General features: G+C 48.1%; 1 protein-coding gene across 3 annotated transcripts in view; it reads right to left on the bottom strand.

The window, feature by feature from the left end:
* SYTL3 (synaptotagmin like 3) overlaps window positions 1-23,833 on the bottom strand; it is a 94,169-nt gene that overhangs the window by 29,185 nt on the left and 41,151 nt on the right. For 2 of the 3 annotated variants that reach the window (XM_040238905.1, XM_040238907.1), the window contains exons 5-8: window positions 8,673-8,724; window positions 7,356-7,428; window positions 4,658-4,736; window positions 3,013-3,137 (exon numbers count right to left, since the gene is read on the bottom strand). In XM_040238905.1, the coding sequence (XP_040094839.1) occupies window positions 3,013-3,137; window positions 4,658-4,736; window positions 7,356-7,428; window positions 8,673-8,724 (329 nt within the window). The remainder of the gene's footprint in view (window positions 1-3,012; window positions 3,138-4,657; window positions 4,737-7,355; window positions 7,429-8,672; window positions 8,725-23,833) is intronic. The other variant, XM_040238906.1, reaches the window with a different exon arrangement.

The raw sequence follows: 23,833 nt of genomic DNA, 5'->3' as shown, positions 1-23,833 counted from the left end.
ATACAGAAAATGCAGGTTCAATTCCTGGGTCCGGAAGATCCCTCGGCAGAGGAAATGGCAACCCGCCCCAGAATTCTTGCCTGGAAAATCCCATGGACAGAGGAGCCTGGCAGGCTACAGTCCGTGGAGGCACAAAGAGTCGGACACAACTGAGCCACTAACACGTGAAGTTAGCAATTATTTAAATAACAAGTATAAAGTTTAGTGTTTGCAGGAGTGCTAGAAAACAGCTACACTGCTCCCAGGGTTCATGCAGACTGAGTCAACCCCAGAGGAAGGCAGTTCGGCAGCAGAAATTCACTTCTTGATGAACCTTGGCCCGGATATTTCCCGGAGACTTGCTGCAGTTCAAACTTAAAGGATAGAGACATAACTTGGAAGCAATCCTGACCTGATTTCTCCTCCCGGCATCCTTTTAAGACACCGATTTTCTAGTTCTGTGTCTCAGCGTCACCGCCGGCAGAGGGCTGCTGGCGTCCCGCACTCACAAAGGGCACCCACCGCGTTGCCTCCTTACTGCTGGCGAAAGGCTCCTTCCTACGTGTTATGGAAGTGTGAGTGGAACTGTCGTGAGCTCACCAGCTAAGGCATGTGTAACTGCAGCTTGACAAACATCCTATTTAAAGATGTGCTCTTTATATGCTGACCCCGTAATTATTTAGCATTTATAGATCATGCCATAATTACTAAGCACTTTATAAACATTCTGGCTAAATTTCTCTTTAAAACAGCCACAACCTCAAGCAATGTGGGGAGAGAGAATGCCTACGGAAAGTCCTGAGCGTGTCCTGCCAAGAGTGTGTGAGTGAAGTGGACACACTGGGGACAAAGGATCTAGTGGGGGCTCTCTGGACACACCCCTCCACCCCGTTCTGCTGGCTTCTACCCATGGGCACCGCCAGCCCTTGCAGTTAGCTGGCAGTTCCCCCCATGGCACGAGCAGCCGGGGAGGGTGATGTCACATCGCATCACTTCAGAAGGTCTACAGATAGACCCGGCAAAGCCTACGGATACTTGCCATGCCCCAGCACCTGGTACACGACATCAGAAGCGGGAACCGTGCAGGTGTGCAAACCTTGCTGGCGTCTCCCGGCAGGAACCACAGGAACACTCTCGGGGGGAACCTCCAACTGGCCCTGCCACTCTGACCATGTTACCCCCCCGGGCCATCCCTTGGTGTCCGAGTCCTCATCTTTAATGGGACAGTAACAGCCCAGGCTTCACAGGGGTTGTTTAAGGATTTAAAAAGTTCCTTTGTCCTCCTTAGGTGGAACGTATGTTGAAGAGGTTAAGAATGTGTAAGTAAGAGTCAGACAAACCTGGGGTGTATTCCTGGTTCCACCTTTCATGAGCCATGGCTATGAGACAAGGTGGTTAACCTTGCACTAAATTCAGGTTCTAGATTTTTATCATGGGAGCAGCAGTATCTTTCCCAGGAATTTTGTAAGAATGAAATGTGATCAAGTACTGGGTTGGTCAAAAACTTCATTTGGATTTGTCCATAAGACCTTACGGAAAAATCCAAATGAACTTTTTGACCAACCTGATAAATAACATACGCTCCATCTGCCTAGAACACAGTGTCACCTAAACGCACGCTGACCCTCTCTTCCACCTCGATTCAGGAACGACAGTTTGGACGGTGTTCATGTGGGTGCTGGAGAGCCGAAAGGAACACATGCTTGTTTGCACTTCGGAGTCTCAAAGACCTTCCAAATACACGTCACTCACTCTCCACGGCTTGCCCTTACAATGAGGCAGCGGACCACCTGCCGGTCCTGAGCTCCTCAGAAACACACCCGACATCCTGCATCTCAGGCCCAGTGACTCCGAATCTGCATCTCAACAAGACTCCCAAGTGACTCGCAGACACGTTAAAGTGGAGAACCAGCATTCGGCCTCCAAACCAAGACTGACTCTACCCCCCCATTTCTGGTTCTGTCGCCAAGGGTCTGTGACAATCTCCTTAAGCTTCCATAAATGTAAACAGGGTCATGTGAATACCCACCTCAGGGTGGTATGAGGGTAAAAGGGAAAGCTTTTAGCAAGAGCCTGGCACAGAGGAACACGTATGAGCAATCTAGATTTATGTTTAGATAACAGAGACTTGAAACTGCCACCTAAGTTATCTCAGGAGATCTTTGCAGGAACACTGCGTTGCTCTGGGAGGAACAGGTAATATCATCTTCACTCCCTGGGGGGGTGAGGGGGGTGCTTTTGGATGCTCAGGAGGTCATGTGATGACCTGGTGAATGGAGGCAGAATTTAGCATCTTGAGAGTGCGTGCAAGTCCCAGCAGGAGGGTGAGGTTACCCTCACCCCTTTGCCTGCAGAACAGTGTGTCTGGGGACACCCTCAACAGAGCCCGGTATTGCACAGAAGGGCGCTTGTCCTGTTGAGCCAACTGGAGTTGTCACATCCACCCTACAAACAGCCAGGTGGTGGTACCTGCCACGGACCAGAACCCAGGTTTCCTGACCCTAAAGTCCACTTTCCCTCACACTCCAGCGCCTCTGCTTCTGGCTCGGTTAATCCTGGTGGGAAGAGTAATTCTTTCCCTACAGGCCTTTGTCAGGCACTATCTCTTCTGGTGGAGGTACCTGCAGAGTCCCCTCACGACTGCCCCTGGACATGCAGCGTTTATGATTTCAACAGTTTCAGAGATTAGGACAGATGTTAACCAGAGGTTGTTGGAAGCAGGACGTGCCAGCCTCTGGCCTGAGCAAGTGTATCCGCAGGCCAGGAATAAGTGGGCACACGGCAAGACTGCAGCTGAGCCTTTGTGCTTGGCGTGGCCTGGAAGCCTTAGGGGGTGCGGGGGTCACATGGAAGCCTTTCCCTGTTCTGAACCACGTTCCAAACGCAATACATCTGAATTTTAACCTTCATTTGGCCAGCACCCAATGGAGGGGTTTATAAGTGTTTTTTAGACTGCTTGATGTCTAGCTTTGAAATAAAAGGACAGAGAACTCTATAGAGAAGATGGGCAGGTGTTGGGGCGGCCGGGGATACCCTTGTGGTCACGTTGATGGCGGTGTCAGACTGGCTCCTCCTCTCCGGTCGGCCCTCACGCTGCCTGGGGACCGTCTCCGGTTGCTGCTTGTCAGAGGTCATGTCATTCTGGGACTTGGAGAGTTCTAGAAAAGAAATACAAGGAAGACAGGTGGGAGCACACAGCTTTGCTGAGACCTTTCTCCAGGATTTCCACACCCCGAGCTCTGGGGCCCAGAAGAGAGTCCCTGACATCCCACTGGACGTGGGACCCTGGCACAGGATGGGGGGCTGGCTCCTGAATGGTGACCGTGTGTTCACAGGTCTCTGCAGGTAGGACCGCTGTCAAGGGGGTTCAAGCCCAACCTCCCCACCAGGTGACCCCCAATTTAGGCCATTATACATCCCAAGTGTCCGGTTGTCCAAACACAAAGAAGACTGCTGAACAAACAACCTGGGTTTTTAGGGGCTCCTTACAAAGATTTTACAATTAAATACCGCTTCTTGGGGTAGAAATAAGCCTTGGGGTATCCTTATAACCATTTCCACAAGCAAACCCTGAAAAGATGACTTAAAAATTTCTTTGCAATAAAGTAGTTTAGAATTAAGATGAGTAAAGAAAGGAAGGAAGGAGCCCCACATGGTGAGTGCCCCCTCAAAGGTGAGTGTGTCCTTTAAAAGGCTTCCTTTTCCCAGGAGAGCCTTGTCACTCTAACGTGGCCCTTGTCACTCTTACATGGACCTTGAAACCACTCAACGCTCAACAGAGATATAATACAGCTCACATATGTCATTTCAAATTTTCTAGTGGCCACATTTTAAAAAGCAAAAAGAACCAGGCAAAGCTAATTGTAATACTGTATTTCATTTAATGCAACATATCCAATATATTAGGACTTCCCTGCTGGCTCAGAGGGTAAAGCGTCTGCCTCCAATGCGGGAGACCCGGGTTCAATCCCTGGGTCGGGAAGATCCCCTGGAGAAGGAAATGGCAACCCACTCCAGTACCCTTGCCTGGAAAATCCCATGGACATAGGAGCCTGGTAGGCTATAGTCCATGGGGTCACAAAGAGTCGGACACGACTGAGTGACTTCACTTTCATTCAATGTATTGTGAGAATATATTATTGGTATTAAAATTATTAATGAAAAATTTCACTCTTGGGTCAATAGCAAGTCTCCTGAATCCGATGTGCGTTTTCCTCTGGCCACATTTCAAGAGCCACATGAGGTCAGAGGCTCCCGTGTTGGGCAGAGCCCCTTCAGAGCGCCCCTCTGTCTCGTGGCCTGCCCCTCGTGCTGTTGATGAGTGTCTCCCGCGTGCGCCGGGCAGGGCTGAGTCGGTGCATTGCCTGTCCTCTAGACGAGATCCCAGACGTGCCCACCCCCGCCCAACAAAGCCCCGGGGCTCCCCTGTCCCCCAGGATATGCCACAGTCACTCCCCTCCAAGCAGTGCCATCCACACCGCTGTCCCGTCTACCCGCTGGAAGCTTTGGGGCCTCCTGCTCTGCTGGCAGCTAGAAAGGTCCCAGCACACGCCAGGCCTTCAGAGCTGTTCCTGATGCAGACACGGGACGGGGGAAGGGCCCTGGCTTTCTCCAGGAGACAGTGTGCGTGCCTGGCCTGCAGGGCGGTGCCAGAACCCCCGGAGAGGCAGCCACTTACTTTTCATGTGGGTGGTGACAGACAGAAACAAATTTTCCACGGACTTATTGAATCCTTTAAACTGCCCGAGTTCCTGCAACTAAAGCAGAGACAGAAAGAGAGACAGTGAGACTTCTATCTGATGACTGCCCTAGCAGGCTCCAGGCCACCAACCCCCAAACGCCTGCATGGGTGGGCGAAGGCGTGTGTGTGCGCGTGTATCTGGGGCACAGGCCTCTAGGGAGGAAGGAGGAGCGAGGAGCCTTCTTTATTCAGCGTCTCTCCTCTGAGTTTTGACAACTGCCTTAAAGGAAGGGGCAGTACCGTGTGGTTGTTGAAAAGCTAACTACCTCACAGAAATAAGCAGACACGTCATGGGCTCAAAGACTGCAGTGAACAAATCCTCACTTCTCTACCCTCCTTCTCTTACGTCCCTGACCCCAGCTCTCCCCAGAGAGGATGTCAACGTGGGCAGAATGCACGTGACAGACGGGAGGGGTGAGCAGACTGGAGCCAGGGGTCAGGTCCACCTCCCAGTGCAGAAGAGAGAGGAAAAAGGAAGAGAAAGAACAGAAATGAGACCACCTCCTCTGCAAGTCTCATCCATCCACCCATCCATCCGCCTATCTGTCCATCCATCCCAGTAATATGTCTTGAGCACATCTGTGCTCGAGTAACTTCAGATACATTACTCTCAAGAAGTAAAGGAAATCTCTCCCAAGGAGACAGTCAAGCAGGATTCTGAAGGTCACTCAAGCTGGTTTTAGGAAAGGCAGAGGAACCAGAAATCAAATTGCCAACATCTGCTGGATCATCGAAAAAGCAAGAGAGTTCCAGAAAAACATCCATTTCTGCTTTATTGACTATGCCAAAGCCTTTGACTGTGTGGATCACAATAAACTGTGGAAAATTCTGAAAGAGATGGGAATATCAGACCACCTGACCTGCCTCTTGAGAAATCGGTATGCAGGTCAGGAAGCAACAGTGAGAACTGGACATGGAACAACAGACTGGTTCCAAATAGGAAAAGGAGTACGTCAAGGCTGAATATTGTGACCCTGCTTATTTAACTTATATGCAGAGTACATCATGAGAAATGCTAGGCTGGAAGAAGCACAAGCTGGAATCAAGATTGCCGGGAGAAATAGCAATAACCTCAGATATGCAGATGACACCACCCTTATGGCAGAAAGTGAAGAGGAACTAAAAAGCCTCTTGATGAAAGTGAAAGAGGAGAGTGAAAAAGTTGGCTTAAAGCTCAATATTCAGAAAACAAAGATCACGGCATCCGGTCCCATCACTTCATGGGAAATAGATGGGGAAACAGTGGAAACAGTGTCAGACTTTATTTTTTGAGGCTCCAAAATCACTGCAGATGGTGACTGCAGCCATGAAATTAAAAGACGCTTACTCCTTGGAAGAAAAGTTATGACCAACCTAGACAGCATATTGAAAAGCTGAGACATTACTTTCCAACACAGGTCCATCTAGTCAAGGCTATGGTTTTTCCCGTGGTCATGTATGGATGTGAGAGTTGGACTGTGAAGAAAGCTGAGTGCCAAAGAATTGATGCTTTTGAACTGTGGTGTTGGAGAAGACTCCTGAGTGTCCCTTGGACTGCAAGGAGATCCAACCAGTCCATTCTAAAGGAGATCAGCCTTGAGTGTTCTTTGGAAGGAATGATGCTAAAGCTGAAACTCCAGTACTTTGGCCACCTCATGCGAATAGTTGACTCATTGGAAAAGACTCTGATGGTGGGAGGGATTGAGGGCAGGAGGAAACGGGGACGACAGAGGATGAGATGGCTGGATGGCATCACTGACTTGATGGACATGGGTTTGGGTGAACTCTGGGAGTTGGTGATGGACAGGGAGGCCTGGTGTGCTGCGATTCATGGGGTCGCAAAGAGTCAGACACGACTGAGCGACTGAACTGAACTGGGGTCTCAGTCTGAAACTGGAAAAAGAATTCTCTCACCAGCAAACATGTATATCCTGTACATAGATGGAGTTACTCCCTTTAATACGTAGAATAATAAATAATCAAGACCACTTGTTTCCATGGCACTTGACAATTTCCATGTACCAGCACAGACATTTTTGGGGTAATTTCTTACACCAGCAGTGGGAGGCGAGCCAGACAAGTATGATTATTGCCACTTCCCAGGTGGGAGCCCAGGTAAGTCCCCCAGAATCACACAGCTAACTGCTCTGGATGGAAAGGGTCCTGATCTTCTTTAGGCTAAGCACCTACAAACACTCAAAGACACGCACACGCACATTTCCACAGGTACTCCCCCATCTGTGAGTCACACGCCTGTGAATCAACCTGTATTTCCCTTTCCAACCCCAAAGGCCCCTGACACACACAGAAGCCCGTCCATATCCCCACACTCAAGGGCACGGTGAGGGGATGAAGCAACGAAACGACAACGGTGAAGAGAGGCGGGTGTGGAATGCAGGCGGAAGACGCGTCCACTGACATGCGGGGCGTGGGGGGGCGTGGGGGGCGGGCCCACGGCCCCCAGCGGGGGGATGGGAACCCAGTCCCCAGGCAGAGCCCAGCACCTCCAGCCTCCTGCGGGGGCCCCCCTTCCCTCCTGGCCTCGGGACCCTCCAGGCGAGGCTGGATCGCTCTGCCACGAGGCTCAGCCTCTCGGCCCCATCTCCTCCGCGTCCCTCCCCACCCCCACCCAGCGGGCACCGGACGGGCGCATTACCCTGGCTGGGCCACCGCCACACTGGCTTTCGCTGAGAGGCGGTGGAGTGGGAGGAACCACGGAGATCTTGCTGCTGAGGGGAAACACAGGGATAAGAAACGGGTTGCGAGTATTACACATATACAGCATTCACATTTGTCCTGTAATTCAAGTCCTCTGCCTTTCTGCAAAAAATACGCTTCCTCACTTTTTAGAAGAGGGCCCAGCAGCCTGCCTGGATCCACTCCGCCCTGATTCCTGGGGTCTGAACGGAGGAGACGCAGTCCTGTGGTCCCAGGCCCAGGCACTGCACTCCAGCCGTGTGTTCACAAAACAGCTGGGGTGCTGGGCCCCGGCTCTGTGGCCTGGCTGCCCTGGCACCCGGACTCCACACATGAGTGCCATGTGGACCTGAGCATCCTCTTAGTGGATAGCACCCAGCAGAATGCCCCAGATGTCATGGATATAAAAACCGACCGTAAGAGGAATCATAAGTTTATGCTAAAAGAAGTTGGCAAGGGGACGGATGCAGTAAAACAATGAAAAATCCAGAAATTGGAAAGTCTCACCATAAACAAAACAAAACAAAAGCTGCTGGTGGAGACTTTTCAAGAACACTTTAATAAATTCGACATAGTCGGTGTGTGAATTATTGCTCGCTTCATGATGGCTGGGTGTTTAGAATTTTGTTTATAAAGTTACTATCTCTCAGGCCATTATTCAAACCTACCAATGTTCATTCCACAAATGTTTCTAGTGTCAGGCACCGGGCAAGATGTTGGGGACATGAATGATTCATAAAAGCAAGTGCTTGGTTTAGAATCTCATTGGTGCTGTGTGCTCAGGCGTGTCTGACTCTTTGCCACACCATGGACTGTGGCCCACCAGGTTGCTCGGTCCATGGAATTTTCCAGGCAAGAATACTGGAGTGGGTTCATTTCCTTCTACAGGGGATCTTCCTGACGCAGGGACTGAACCCGAGTCTCTTTCGTCTCCCACGATGGCAGGCTGATTCTTTACCACCAAGCCACCTGGGAGTCCTGAATCTCGTTGGACATGCCATCAAAAACAACATTTTGTTTCCCGAAAACCTATCAAAAAATTCAAGAAACAAAATGTCTTCTGAGAAAACCCTATGCTCGACGCTTCTAGCTTTTCATAAGAATGTGGAAATATCTCTGAATCTTCTCCAGGCACTTTTTATCATCTTTTTTTTTTTTTAAGTTACATTCCAAAGCAATGACCTCTGAAAGTCAGGAGACCTATACGTTCTTTGAGTGAGTCCTCTGTGCTCCAGCCCCGAGGACACAGGACAGCCTGGCCTCTGACAACACTCACCTCAGCTTCTGATAAGATTGCAAGAGCTTTGCTCCGGCTGTCTCGTGCTTGCCTGGAAGAGATATCGGTAGAGGTCATTTATTAGTAAGAATACAATGCAGATGATGGAAATATAGGATATAATACATTAAAATTATTATTTTCCTAACAGTGCATCTTGTGATTAAAAAGCAAGAGACCATTTTGGGGCATGCGCTGTTGCTCGCTCATATTTGACTCTTTGAAACCCCAGGGCCCCTCTGTCCATGGAGTTTTTCAGGCAAGAATACTGGAGTGGGTTGCCATTTCCCCCTCCAGGGGATCTTCCTGATCCAGGGATCGAACCTGTGTCTGCATCTGCTTCTGCATTGGCAGGTGAATTCTTTACCACTGAGCCACCTGGGACTCTGTACGTTTTACCAAAAAATCATGAAACTGTACATTTAAGCAGGTGAATTTTGCGTTACCTAAATTATATTCCACCTAAAGCTGATGTTCCACACACACGTACACCCACACACAGTATGAGACCATACTTGCTGGAAATGATTGCTTTTACTGAAAGTTGATGCTGAATTAGATTTTTAAATTCTGGATCATTTGAAAAACACTTCAAGCTTGTAAGCTTCCAGTTGTCCTCTGCAAACATTTCATAATGGAGTGACTATATTCCTTTAAACATTCTTTGTTACGGAGATTGAATTAATCTTTTAAAAAATGTAATCTACTTATTTCTAGTTATAGAGGCTAATAATTTCCTAAATAAGACTCCATCTGATATAGTACTCTTTTTGTTTCAAGGAAAGGGGATTTTATGATGTGCTGTACTAAGACCCCAAAAATAGCCCTCTCTAAGCCCACAGTCCTGTGAACACAATGTTTCCCAGCCCAGTGCACAGGGTGAGGTCAGCACACTGGCCCAGCCTGGAGACCAGAAGTGGATTCTCTCAGGGAAGTTCCCCAGAAGCCTCCAGAGTGCCCAGCACACAGCTGAGAACGGCCAGATGCATGGTCCTTGGAGGTTAGAGCAGCTCCTGTGTTGTGCCTTCGGAAGGCTTTCCTGTCGATGCTGTTCAGTCGCTCAGTCGTGTCCGACTCTTTGTGACCCCATGGAATGCAGCACGCCAGGCTTCCCTGTCCTTCACCATCTCCTGGAGTTTGCTCAAACTCATGTCCATTGAGTCAGTGATGCCATCCAACCATCTCATCCTCTGTTGTCCCCTTCTCCTCCCGCCTTCAATCTTTCCCAGCATCAGGAGCTTTTCCAATGAGTCAGCTCTTCGCATCAGGTGGCCAAAGGATTGGAGCTTCAGCTTCAGCTTCAGTCCTTCCAATGACTATTCAGGACTAATCTCCTTTAGCACGGACTGGTTGGATGTCCTTGCAGTCCAAGGGACTCTCAAGAGTCTTCTCCAACACCACAGTTCAAAAGCATCAATTCTTTGGCCCTCAGCTTTCTTTATGGTCCAACTCTCACATCTGTACATGACTACAGGAAAAACCATAGCTTTGACTAGACAGACCTTTGTCGGCAAAGCGATGCCTCTGCTTTTTAATACACTGTCTAGGTTTGTCGTAACTTTTCTTCAGAAGGCTATAAAGAAAGACTTAAGTATTTCATCATCTCCATAAGACAGGAGGAAGGGCAGCGGGGGCGGGGCAGTAACACAATCAGGAATTACATGCCATCCAACCATCTCATCCTCTGTCGTGGGGGGGGGGGGTGTTTGGGTGGGGGGCAAAGTACTCTGATATCAAGCCCCAAACCTTTAAACTGGGGATGGCTAACCCCCCAGCAGACCCTGATCTGACCACCCCCCTCCCCCCAAGTCCATGGGATTCTCCAGGCAAGAATCCTGGAGTGGGTAGCCATTCCCTTCTCCAGAGGATCTTCCCAACCCAGGGATCGAACCCAGGTCTTCTGCATTGCAGGCAGATTCTCTACCGTGTGAGCTACAGGGACGATGCCCACTGCCAGTTAGGGGTCCTGACCTGGGGGGCTCAGGTGATGGATGAGCCCTGAAATCACATTTCAAACCGTGAGTCCACCTGTCTGTGTGCATTTTCTGGGGTTCACCGCGGTGCTCACCAGACTCTAACAGGAGTGAGCCTCTTCCCTGTCTGACTACAAAACAACCCTTTAAAAATAAAAAGGGCCTCACCCCGAAGGCTGAGCACTAAGCCAGCGGAGCCAGCTTGTAAAGAGTGAAGGCTCGCATCTGCAGGAGCCTCGGGGAAGAAGACAGGCTGGAATCTGAAGGCGCCACCCCGAGTGCACCGAGGGCCCCGTCACTGAGAAAGCAGAGAAAAGCAGGGCAAAGAGGGAGATTAGACAGAGACACTGCTCGTCCAGCCTGTCCTAGGCCAGAGGCAGACTCCAAGGGAGGGGCAGTTCTGAGCCCTGGGGGTCATGGGGCGGAGGGGCGGGGGCCGGTCACAGCTCAGCTGGCCCCTCGTCCTCCCAGTCATGGACTGCTGGGACTGCTGCCCAGAGGCACAACCACCAGGTGACAGCCCCCCTCCCCAAAGCGATGCTCCTTCTCCCCACCACCTGCAGCCCTCTAGCGGCTCCCTACCACCCACACCTGGGCCTCCACCCTGGGGGTCCACTCTCGCACCAACCCTTAAGGAGGGCACCCCATTGCCCTACTTACCCTGGGCGTTTTCCACTCACTCCCCTCGCTAATTGCCTTTCTACCCCAGGCCTGTGCCTCCCTCCTAAACCTCAGCTTGGTCTCCCCATCACATTCCTAAATACCCTTTCTGAGCCCTGGGAGGCTGGGCCCACACACACGGCTTTCTGCTGCCCCCTGCTGGCGGCACTGGGAACCACCACCCTCAGCATCAACACACCCTATCTGTAAAGTCCAAATGGCCAGTATTCCAGGCTCTGTTACCTTCTCTGTCCCACCTGCTCAACTGTGCGCTTGTGACTGCAGCCATCGTGTTAAAGAGTGGGTGTATCTGTGTTCTGATAATGGACGTTGAAATCTGAATTTCTTGTAATTTTTCAGTTCAGTTCAGTTACTCAGTCATGTCCGACTCCTTGCAACCCTATGGACTGCAGCACACCAGGCCTCCACATCACCAACTCCCGGAGTTTACTCAAACTTGTGTCCATCGCGTTGGTGATGCGATCCAACCATCTCATTCTCTGTCGTCCCTTTCTCCTCCTGCCTTCAATCTTTCCCAGCATCAGGGTCTTTTCAAATGAGTCAGTTCTTCACATCAGGTGGCCAAATTATTGGAGTTTCAGCTTCAGCATCAGTCCTTCCAATGAATATTCAGGACTGATTTCCTTTAGGATGGACTGGTTGGACCTCTTTGCAGTCCAAGGGACTCTCAAGAGTTTTCTCCAACACCACACAGTTCAAAAGCATCAATTCTTGGGGCTCAGCTTTCTTTATGGTCCAACTCTCACATCCAGCCATGACTACTGGAAAAACCATAGTTTTGACTAGACAGACCTTTGTTGGCAAAGTAATGTCTCTGCTTTTTAATATGCTGTCTAGGTTGTAATTTTTTATGTCTCACAAAAGTTCTTTTGATTTCTAACCATTAAGATATGTAAAACTCATTCTCAGCTCATGGGAGTTACAAGAACGGGCAGAGGGACAGGCTTGGCCCAGGGGAGCCAGGGCACCGTCTCAATTCTATAAGTGAAAACGTAGGCTCACGGGGACTGTGCTCTTGTTCACTCGCTCGGTCGTGTCTGACTTTGTGACCCCCATGGACTGCAGCACTCCAGGCTCCCCTGTCCTTCACTGTCTCCCAGAGTTTGCTCCAACTCATGTGCACTGAGTTGATGATGCCATCCAACCACCTCATCCAGGTTGCAAGGAGTCGGACATGACTAACTGAACTGAACTGAACTGAGAGGGGGGCAGCTCTCAGCAGGGCGCTAGTGAGCAATGCAGAGTCCCAGGCACGCCCCCAGCCCCACGGAGGCGCCCGGGGCGGTGAGGTTGAGGAGCAGCCCAGGGCTCTGTCCCTGCATATCACCATTTCACTGGTTTTCTCTCTTCTACTCCTCAGTCATTTCTTACCAGGGGCTTTCCTTAAAAAGCACTAAACATTTATTTTTTGTTAACTTATTTTTTAATTTGCATAATGACTATGGGGAAACACTCATGGGAAGATGCCCCCGAGGTCTCCCGACTGGCAGGTTGAGGTCCTGCTCTGGCGGCCTCCTTAGGCTTTACCGAGAGCAGCTGTGGGTCCGGGTCCCAGGGTCCTAGGCTTCAGGCACATTCACAAAGTCAGAGAGACATTTATTATCCTCGAAGCTAACTGTCTGCCAGGGGCTGTGTGGGACACTCTGACTGCATTTGCTGTGGGGCGTCACCAGGCGCCGTCTCAACTCTGTAAGTGAAAACGTAGGCTCACGGGGACTGTGCTCTTGCTCACTCGCTCGGTCGTGTCTGACTTTGCGACCCCCGTGGACTGCAGCACTCCAGGCTCCCCTGTCCTTCACTGTCTCCCAAAGTTTGCTCCAACTCATGTGCACTGAGTTGATGATGCCATCCAACCACCTCATCCTCTGTCGCCCCCTTCTTCTCCTGCCCCCAAAGCACAGTTGGACCGCGTAATGGGCCCAACATTACAAATGACAAAAAAGCTGGCATTCACGTGACAACTTGCCTACAAAGCCAGACACAGCAAAGTTAGGGCAGCGGGCCAGTGACCATATGAGGCGGTGACCTTCTCTCTGCTCTAGCTCGTGTTTGAAATGTTCATAACAAAAAGCAAGGGCTTTTTCTGTGGGGAACCACCACACGTAAACCAACGACCAAGTCCCTGAAAATTCTTAATCCTGTCTGAGTTTTATAAGTGGTTTGTACTTGTCATGCGTATCTTATCCTGCTTAAGAAACGAGGCCTGTGATTGCGGCGTCCATCCTCTGGTGGGGCAGCGAGTGGCCAGCAGCGAGCGTTGCCAGCACCCGCCAGAGCTGCCTCTCCCCTCTGCCCCTCACCCTCCAAAGCACGCTCCAGGTCCTGTCCTTGGCTTGCAATTCCCAGCCTTCGCAGCTTCTTCAGCCAACACACAGAGCGGCTTTGGGTTGAGTTGCATCCCCGGAGAAAAGATACGCTGAAGCCCTCCCCCCTAGGCAACTGTGAATGTGACCGCCCTTGGAGACAGGAGTCTGCAGATGGAGCTCAGGTGAGGTCATCCGGGTGGGTCCTGATCCAACACGACTGGTGTCCTTGCAAAATGGGGACTCGTGGACAGAGGCGCAGACACATACAGAGGGAAGATGGGGTGAAGACGGCAGCACGACCACAGAGGCAGAGACTGGAGCGATGCATCTACGAGCCAGGGACACCGAGGACTGCCGGAGGGGCAGGGAGGGATTCTCCCGGAGAGCCAGCAGGGAAACGGGTACCTCAGGCTTTCAACCTCCAGAGCTGAGAGACGATACACTTCTGCTGTTTCAAGCCACCCAGGTCACTGTACTTTGTTACAGCAGCTGGAGAGAGCCATCTCAGAGGTCCCCTGTGACACAGCACTGACCTCTCCTTGCCACCCGCTGCAGATCTTGGTGAAGCTGAACTTCCCAGAAGCTCCACCGCCACTGGACGGCACCACTTCACACCACTTTGTGCCTCCACGTTCCGTCTAGTGGTTTATTCTCTAGACCTGACTCACCAGGCTCATCTCGTCGTGGTTGCCAGGCGCAGTTGCTTTAAAATTCCTCTGATGTCCTCTAACTGCTGGCATACCCATCTGTCTCCCCCACTAGACAGTGAACCCTTTGAGGACACGGGCCTCGTCAGTGTCACCAGCACCAGAGGGTTGGCCAAGCAGAAAGGAAAGGAAACGAAAGGAAAGTCGCTCAGTCGTGTCCGACTCTTTGCGACCCCATGGACTGTAGCCTACCAGGCTTCTCAGTCCATGGGATTTTCCAGGCAAGAGTACTGGAGTGGGTTGCCATTTCCTTCTCCAGGGGATCTTCCCAACCCAGGGATCGAACCCGGGTTTCCCGCATTGCCAAGCAGAAGGGGTTTATAATAAAATGACAACAATAGTAACCAATGCTATTTTAGCAATAAGTGTGACCTCACTCGAGCTGTACCAAATATCCATGAAACAAGGTCATTTTTTTCACCACTTGGCTTCCGCATAATTTCACCCACTCATTCACATTCGTTGTGTATAATACACATGGCTCTTTACAGAGATAAGAGTCAGGGGACACAACCTCTGCTCATAAGCAGGAACTTATGGAGCAGTAGGCATCCCCATGAACCACAGGGCAGAACAGAGGCTTCTAGATCCAAAACCAGCCTGCGACTGGCACAGGGCGTCTGTGGCAAGTCATTACACATCTGTGTACCACTGGATATACGGCAACTACTTTCATATCCACTTCTCTAAAAAAAAAGGTGACATCAGAAAGAGAAAAACAAGTATCATATATTAACACACATATGTGAAATCTAGAAGAATGGTACAGATGAGCCTATTTGCAAAGCAGAAATAGAGGCATAAGACTAGAGAACAAAAGTACGGACACCAAGTGGGGAAAGCGGGTGGGATGGATTGGGAGGTTGGTCTTGACATACATGCACTGCTATGCACAGAACTGACGCCTTCAAACCGGGGCGCTCTTGACATACATGCACTGCTATGCACAGAACTGATGCCTTCAAACCGGGGCGCTGGAGAAGACTCTCGAGAGGCCCTGGACAGCAAGGAGATCAAACCAGTCTATCCTAAAGGAAGTCAACTGGATATTCACTGGAAGGACTGATGCTGAAGCTCCAATACTTTGACCACCTGATTCAAAGAGCTGACTCACTGGGAAAGCTATGAGTCAGGCCACCTTCTGCTTAAAGACTCTGTTCACTCCACAGCTATCTGAGTTCCGTGACTTTCCATAGTGCAGGGCTGCTGTGGGGCCTTACAGTGTCGGAGAGGAGGTTAACGATCATGTAAGAAGACTAAGCCGCACCAATCCCGTGATTCAAGGCATGGGGCCCCTCGGCCAGCTATGACCATGTGATGGAGCTGGCTGACTGAGCTGTACTGGAGCATTCCAGAGAGTCTGCCCTCTGCACTCTTTCCCGGGGACCTCGGCACCCAGAGAGGCATCAGGGTGGCAGGGTGTGGCATCTGCAGCAGGACCTGTGGTCCAGGGTGCTGGCTGGTGGGCCGCTGGTGTGCTTGGCCAGAGTCAAAATGGAGCCTGGTTCAAGGTGGGCATCCATTCTACAGGATTTCTTATAAGCACCTGCCTTATCCCTATTCTTAAATCTTCTTTACTGGAGTACAGTTGCTTTGCAGTATTGCGTTAGTTTCTGCTGTACAGCAAGGCGAATCAGCTATATGCATACATGTATCCTCTCTTTTCGGATTTTCTTCCCATTTAGGGCATCACAGAGCATTGAGTAGAGTGCCCTGAGCAAGACAGTAGGTTCTCATCAGTTATCTATTTTATACATTGCTGTTGCCATTTAGTCACTAAGTTGTGTCTGACTCTGTGACCCCATGGACTGCAGCATGCCAGGCCTCCCTGTCCTTCACCATGTCTTGGAGCTTGCTCAAACTCATGTCCATTGAGTCGATGAGGCCATCCAACCATCTCATCCTCTGTCGTCCCCTTCCCCTCCTGCCTTCAATATTTCCCAGCATCAAAGCAAAGCACAGGTAGGGGTTACTCACACAAAGCTTCCCTGGGAACTATGCAAATAGTCCAGCAAGATGCTTTGTCTGCCCTAGGAGTTGGTTGTAATATATGGATTTTGTTAGAATAACACATTCTGCTGGGCCTAGGTGGCCCCCTTGCATAGTGCCCAACCTGCACAACTGTATGTGACAGTCCTGAGGGCTGGCCTACAATGGAGCATTAAGTATGCTCCAAATGCTAGACAAAGGTGACTAAAACCAGAGGCTGGGGCAGGGGGCAGTGTTAGACAATTGTAAGGTGTTTTAGGACTTTCATCTTTCATAGGCAAGAAAAGGTCCCTAGGACAATGCAGTATTAAACAAATCTTTGGCTCACTTATGCAAAATGGAAAAAAATCTTTCCAAAAATTTGACCTAAAAATCCCTTAGAATGTGAAGAACCATGATATCCTGTCACACACAAATGGTTTCAGAGTTGGATTCCAGAGCCTTTGTAGGTATTGCTAAAGCTGAAACTCCAATACTTTGGCCACCTCATGTGAAGAGTTGACTCATTGGAAAAGACCCTGATGCTGGGAGGGATTGAGGGCAGGAGGAGAAGGGGACGACTGAGGATGAGATGGCTGGATGGCATCACTGACTCGATAGACGTGAGTCTGTGTGAACTCCGGGAGTTGGTGATGGACAGGGAGGCCTGGCGTGCTGCAATTCATGGGGTCGCAGAGAGTCGGACACGACTGAGCGACTGAGCTGAGCTGAGCTTAGGTGGCACTGGGGCCAAGACACCACCCTGGGATGGAAGGAGACCCAGTACACAGCCATGAATCCGCCACCAGCGCCTTTCAGAAGAATGGAATTAACAACAGGCTTATAATCCTGTGGGCAGAACGTGGGTCACATGTAGTGCCCTTCTGCCACTAGACATTACTCTTCTGCCTAGCTGCAAGAAAGAAAATAATTTTTCCCCTTTAATTAAGCTCCCTGCATCCTATCAGCAGAAGTTCTGAACGGCTTCTATGTTAATAACAATCCTCAAGAGCAGGGTAGTAACTCTTCCACAAAGAGACACCTAAGGTTGAAGATAACTGGCCTGGGCTTGCTGAACCTGAGAATAATCAGGTATAAATGGCTTCTCCACAGCCTCTAATTTTCTCTAAAAACTGAATGTAGGTCTCAAGAGTTCTGTCCTAAAGGTCCTAGATATTAATTCTTTATATGTGATTTCCAAATATTTCCTCCCATTTCATGGCTTTCCTTTTTATTCTGTTGACAGTATCCTTTGATGCACAAAACTTTTTCATTTCCATGAAGTCCACTTTATCTGTTTTTTTTGGGGGGGGTTGCCTTTGCCTTTGGTGTCATATATAAGAAATCATTGTCCTCCCAAGACTTCAGATTATACTACAAAGCTTCAGTAATCAAAACAGCATGGTATTAGCACAATACAGGCATATGTCTAGAGAAAACCAATGCAAAAAGATACATGTGCCCCAGTGTTCATAGCAGCACTATTCACAATAGCCAAGACATGGGAACAAGCGTCCATCAACAGATGAACGGATAAAGAGGGTGTGGGGTGTGTATACAATGGACTGTTACTTAACCATGAAAGGAAACAATGAAATGAAATAATGCCATTTGCAGCAACGTGGATAGACCTAGAGATTATCATACTAAGCAAAGAAAGTCAAAGAAAAAGACAAGTAACATATGTAACCACTTATATGTGAAATCTTTTTTCCTCAATTACAAATGAGCCTATTTACAAAACAGATTCACAGACCAAGGAAACAAACTTATGGTTACCAAAGAGGAAGGGGGAGGAGGGAAAAACTAGGAGTTTGGGATTAGCAGATACACACTACTGTATATAAAGCAGATAAACAAGGACCTACCACACAGCACATGGAACTATATTTAGTATCTTATGATAACCTATAACAGGAAAGAATCTGAAATTATATATATATATGAAACTGGACTTCCTGGTGGCTCAGATAGTAAAGAATCTGCCTGTAATGCAGGAGGCCCAGGTTCAGTCCCTGGAGGAGGAAACAGCAACCCACTCCAGTATTCTTGCCTGGTAAATCCCACAGACTGAGGAACCTGGTGGGCTACAGTCCATAGGGTCGCAAAAAGTCGGACACAACTGAACAGCCAGCAAACACAAACACGTGTGTGAAACTGAGTCACTTTGCTGTACACCTGAAACACAACAGTATAAGTGAACCATACTTCAATTACGAAAAGAAATCATGACCTCCCTGGTGGCCCACTGGTTAAGAATCCTTTGCCAATGCACGGGACATGGGTTCAGTCCCTGACCTGGGAAGACTCCACATGTCTCCGGGCAACTAAGTCCACGCACCACAGCTACAGAGCCTGTTCTCTAGAGCCTGTGCTCCGCAGCAAGAGAAGCCACGGCAATGAGAAGCCCAGGCACCACGAGGAAGAGGAGTCCCACTCCCCGCAACTAGAAAACGTCTGTGAGCAGCAACGAAGACCCAACACAGCCATAAATACATTTTAAAAAATTAAAAAATCATTGTAAAGTGAAGTGAAAGTCATTCTGTCTCATCCAACTCTTTGGGACCCCACAGACTATACATACAAGTCGATGGAATTCTCCAGGCAAGAATACTGGAGTGGGTAGCCTTTCCCTCCTCCAGGGGATCTTCCCAACCCAGGGATCGAACCCAGGTCTCCAGTATTACAGGTGGATTCTTTACCAGCTGAGCCACCAGGGAAGCCCAAGAATACTGGAGTGGGTAGCCTTTCCCTTCTCCAGTGTTTCTTCCCGACCCAGGAATCAAACTGGGGTCTCCTGCATCGCAGGCAGATTCTTTACCAGCTGAGCGACCAGGGAGGCCATCAAAGCCCAGAATATGTCACTGTTCCCTCTATGTTGCCTTTTAAGTGTTTCACACTTTAGCTTTTACTTTTAGGTCTTTGATCCTGTGAATTAATTTTTGTTTATGGTGTTAGATAAGGGTCCAACTTCACTCTTTTACATGGACACATCCAGTTTTCCTAGCACCCTTTATTGAAGAGGCTCTCCTTTCCCCATTGAATGAGACTGGCACCCTTGTCAAAAAAAATCTCCTGACTAAACAACACAGAAAATATAGCTAATATTTTAAAATAACTATAAATGGAGATAACCTTTGAAAACTGAATTACTATGCTGTACACCTGTAACTTGTATAATACTGGACATCAATTATACTTCAGGTTTAAAAAGTCACTTTTTTTAAAGTCCGATCCACGTAACTGCCCTTATGCCAGTGCCTCACTCTTTGGATCACCGTGGCTTTGCAGAAGCTCTGAAATCGGGAAGTAGAAGTCTTCCAGCTTTCTTCCTCTGTTTCAGGAAACAAACAACCCAATTCAGATACAGGCCAAGGACCTGAAGTCAAAAGGGCCTTAGGAAGCAGTTATTGCAAACAAAGCTAGTGGAGGTGATGGAATAACAGCTGAGCTAATTCAAATCCTAAAAGATGATGCTGTGAAAGTGCTGCACTCAATATGCCAGCAAATTTGGAAAACTTAGCAGTGGCCACAGGCCTGGAAAAGGTCAGTTTTCATTCCAATCCCAAAGAAAGGCAATGCCAAAGAATGTTCAAACTACTGCACAATTATACTCATCTCACACGCTAGTAAAGTAATGCTAAAATTCTCCAAGCCAGGCTTCAACAGTACATGAACCCTGAACTTCCAGATGTACAAGCTGGATTTAGAAAAGACAAAGAGGAACCAGAGATCAAACTGCCAACATTTGTTGGATAATAGAAAAAGCAAGGGAATTCCAGAAAAACATCTAATTTTGCTTCTTTGACTATGCTAAAGCCTTTGACTCTGTGTATCACTACAAACCGGAAAATTCTGAAAGAGGTGGGACTACCAGACCACTTTACCTGTCTCCTGAAAAACCTGTATGCAGGTCAAGAAGCAACAGTTAGAACTGGACATGGAACAACAGACTGGTTCAAAACTGGGACAGGAGTACACTGAGGTATATACGGTCACCTTGGATATATATTTAGCTGATATGCAGAGTACATAATGTGGAATGCCAGGCTGGATGAATCACAAGCCGAAATCAAGACTGCGGGAAGAATCGCAAGAAATGATGATATTTCATTAAAGGTTGCAATAGTAAATGTAAAAAATGTAGTTTGATTTTTTTATAATCCTGCATGTTAAGAGTTATAAACATGTTTCCCACAAAAAGGCCTTTATGTCTTTCACTTACATCCAACATTAGTATCAGTGATGGTGTTTGATGGGTGGTGGATACTATCTTTTAAAATGTTATTAGTGTTAAGCTCAGCTGGACTTAAAAGTGTGCTTCAGCTTTTACTTGACTGTTCTCGAATTCTTTTAAATCAACAGGTCCTAAAGCTATCTCTAATTCAGCTCTCTAGGATCAAATTTTGAAATTAATGTGAGTTAAGGAGAAACACACAAGAACTGCAAAAAGAGATAGAATTATCAGGGTGATATTCAATAACAAAAAGACATGTATATTGAAAAAGAAGATTGCTAAGAGAAATATCAGCAACCTCAGATATGCAGATGATCCCACTCTAATGGAAGAAAGTGAAGGGGAACTGAAGAGTCTCTTGATGAGGATGAAAGAGGAGAGTGAAAAAGCTGGCTTGAAACTAAACATTCAAGAAAACGAAGATCATGGCATCTGGCCCCATCACTTCACTGCAAATAGATGGGGAAACAGTGGAAGCAGTGACAGATTTGATTTTCTTGGGCTCCAAAATCACAGCAGATGATGACTGCAGCCATGAAATTAAAAGATGCTTCCTCCCTGGGAGGAAAGCTATCACAAACCTAGACAGCATATTAAAAAGAGACATCAATTTGCTGACAAAGTGTATGGTCAAAGGTCTGTATGGTCAAAGCGAGGGTTTTTCCAGTAGTCATGTATGGATATAAGAGTTGGACCATCAGAATGGCTGCTACCAAAAAGTCTACAAACAGTAAATGCTGGAGAGGGTGCAGGGAAAAAGGAACCCTCTTACACTGTTGGTGGGAGTGCAAACTAGTACAGCCACTATGGAGAACAGTGTGGAGATTCCTTAAAAAACTGCAACAGAACTGCCATATCACCCAGAGATCCCACTGCTGGGCATACACACCAAGGAAACCAGAATTGAAAGAGACACGTGTACCCCAGTGTTCATCGCAGCACTGTTTACAATAGCCAGGACATGGAAGCAACCTAGATGCCCATCAGCAGATGAATGGATAAGAAAGCTGTGGTCCATATACACAATGGAGTATTACTCAGCTAGTAAAAAGAATGCATTTTCTAATGAGGTGGATAAAACTGGAGCCTATTATACAGAGTGAAGTAAGTCAGAAAGAAAAACACCAATACAGTACATTAGTGCATATATATGGAATTTAGAAAGATGGTAATGATTACCCTATATGTGAGACAGCAAAAGAGACACAGATATAAAAACAGACTTTTGGACTCTGTGGGAGAAGGCAGGGGTGGGATGATTTGAAAGAAGAGCACTGAAACATGTATATTACTATATATGAAAGAGGTCACCAGTTCAAGTTCAATGCATTAAACAGGGCACTCAAAGCCAGTGCACTTGGGACAACCCTGAGGGATCGGATGGGGAGGGATGTTGGAAGGGGGTTCAGGATGGGGGACACATGTACACCCATGGCTGATTCATGTCAATGTATGGCAAAAAAACACTACAATATTGTAAAGGAATTAGCCTTCGATTAAAATAAATAAATAAAGAGTTGGACCATAAAGAAGGCTGAGCACTAAAGATTGATGCTTTCGAACTGTGATGCTGGAGAAGACTGTTGAGAGTCCCTTGGACTGCAAGGAGATCAAGCCAATCAATCCTAAAGGAAATCAACCCTGAACACTCATTGGAAAGACTGATGCTGAAGCTGAGGTTCCAATACTTTGGCGACCTGATGTGAAGAGCCAACTCATTGGAAAAGACATTTATCTGATGCTGGGGAAGAGTGCAAGCAAAAGGTGAAGGAGACAGCAAAGGACAAAATGGACATGCTGCTGCTGCTAAGTCGCCTCAGTCGTGTCCGACTCTGTGCGACCCCATAGACGGCAGCCCACCAGGCTCCCCCGTCCCTGGGATTCTCCAGGCAAGAACACTGGAGTGGGTTGCCATTTCCTTCTCCAGTGCATGAAAGTCAAAAGTGAAAGTGAAGTCGCTGAGTGGTGTCTGACTCTTAGTGACCCCATGGTCTACAGCCCACCAGGCTCCTCCGTCCATGAGATTTTCCAGGCAAGAGTACTGGAGTGGGGTGCCATTGCCTTCTCCGAGCAATGGACATGAATTTGAGCAAACTCTGGGAGATAGTGGAGGACAGAGGAGACTGGCATGTTGCAGCCCATGGGGTCAGAGTCAGACACAACTTAGCGACTGAAGAACAAAAGGACTCGAGTATACATTTCTCCAAAGAAGACACAGAAATGGCTCAAGAAGCAGATGAGATATTCAACACCACTAATCATTAGAGAAATGCACGTCAAAGCCACAGTGATACAGCCACTAAGGAGAAGAGGATGGCGGTTCCTCAGTTTCTCTCTTTAAAAAGTAGAACTACAGTGATCCAGCAATCCCAGTTCTGAGTTTACCTCCAAAAGAGATGAAATTAGCATCTCAGAGAGACACTGGCCCTCCCGTGTTCACTGCAGCATTGTTCACGACAGTCAAGACACGGAGATGACCTATGTGGCCACTGAGAGGTGGATGAGATAGAGATAATGAGGTATATATACAATGAAATATTATTCAGCCATAAAAAGGGAGTCCTGTTATTTGCAACAATATGGAAAGACCTGATGGCACCATGCTAAGTGAAACAAGTCAGAGAAAGACAAATACCACATGATGTCAGTCGAATGTGGAGTCGAAAACCACTGAACTCGCAGAAGGGAAACAGTGTGGTGGCTGCCCGGAGCCGCGGGCTGGGGTGGGTGGGAAATGGGGGTGGCTTGCCAGAGCGCACCAAGTTTCAGCTGTAAGACGAGGAAGTTCTGGGGATCTAATGTCTACTGACTATGATGCCTACAGTTAACAGTAGAGTATTGTACACTTGAAGGTTGCTCTGAGTAGAGCATTAATGTCACCATACCATCAACAACAAATGGTACTTACGTGAAGCGAAGGATGTGTTAACAAACCTTACTGTGGTGAGCATTTCATTTCTATGTATATAGATAGATACGTATACATATTAAATATTTATATAAATAGGTATCAAATCATCAAAAATGAATCCATACATAGAACTGAATACATGTCAGGCTTGTAGATACCCAATAAATGCTGACTGAAAGACAAAATCAGTGAGATACCGCATCACACCATTATGACTCTTACCAAAAAAAGAAAAAAACAACAACAAACAAGTGTTGGCATAGATGCGGAGAAATCGGAACTCCTGTGCATTCCCAGTGGGCACATAAAATGGAGTAGCCACTATGGAAAAACAATATGCTGTTGCTGCTGCTGCTAAGTCACTTCAGTCGTGTCCGA

The sequence above is a fragment of the Oryx dammah genome, unplaced genomic scaffold (assembly GCF_014754425.2).
Source record: "Oryx dammah isolate SB20612 unplaced genomic scaffold, SCBI_Odam_1.1 HiC_scaffold_4, whole genome shotgun sequence".
In the NCBI taxonomy this organism is placed as follows: Eukaryota; Metazoa; Chordata; class Mammalia; order Artiodactyla; family Bovidae; genus Oryx; species Oryx dammah.
The sequence above is the reverse complement of the archived record's forward strand: the minus strand, read 5'-3'. Positions and strand labels throughout refer to the sequence as shown.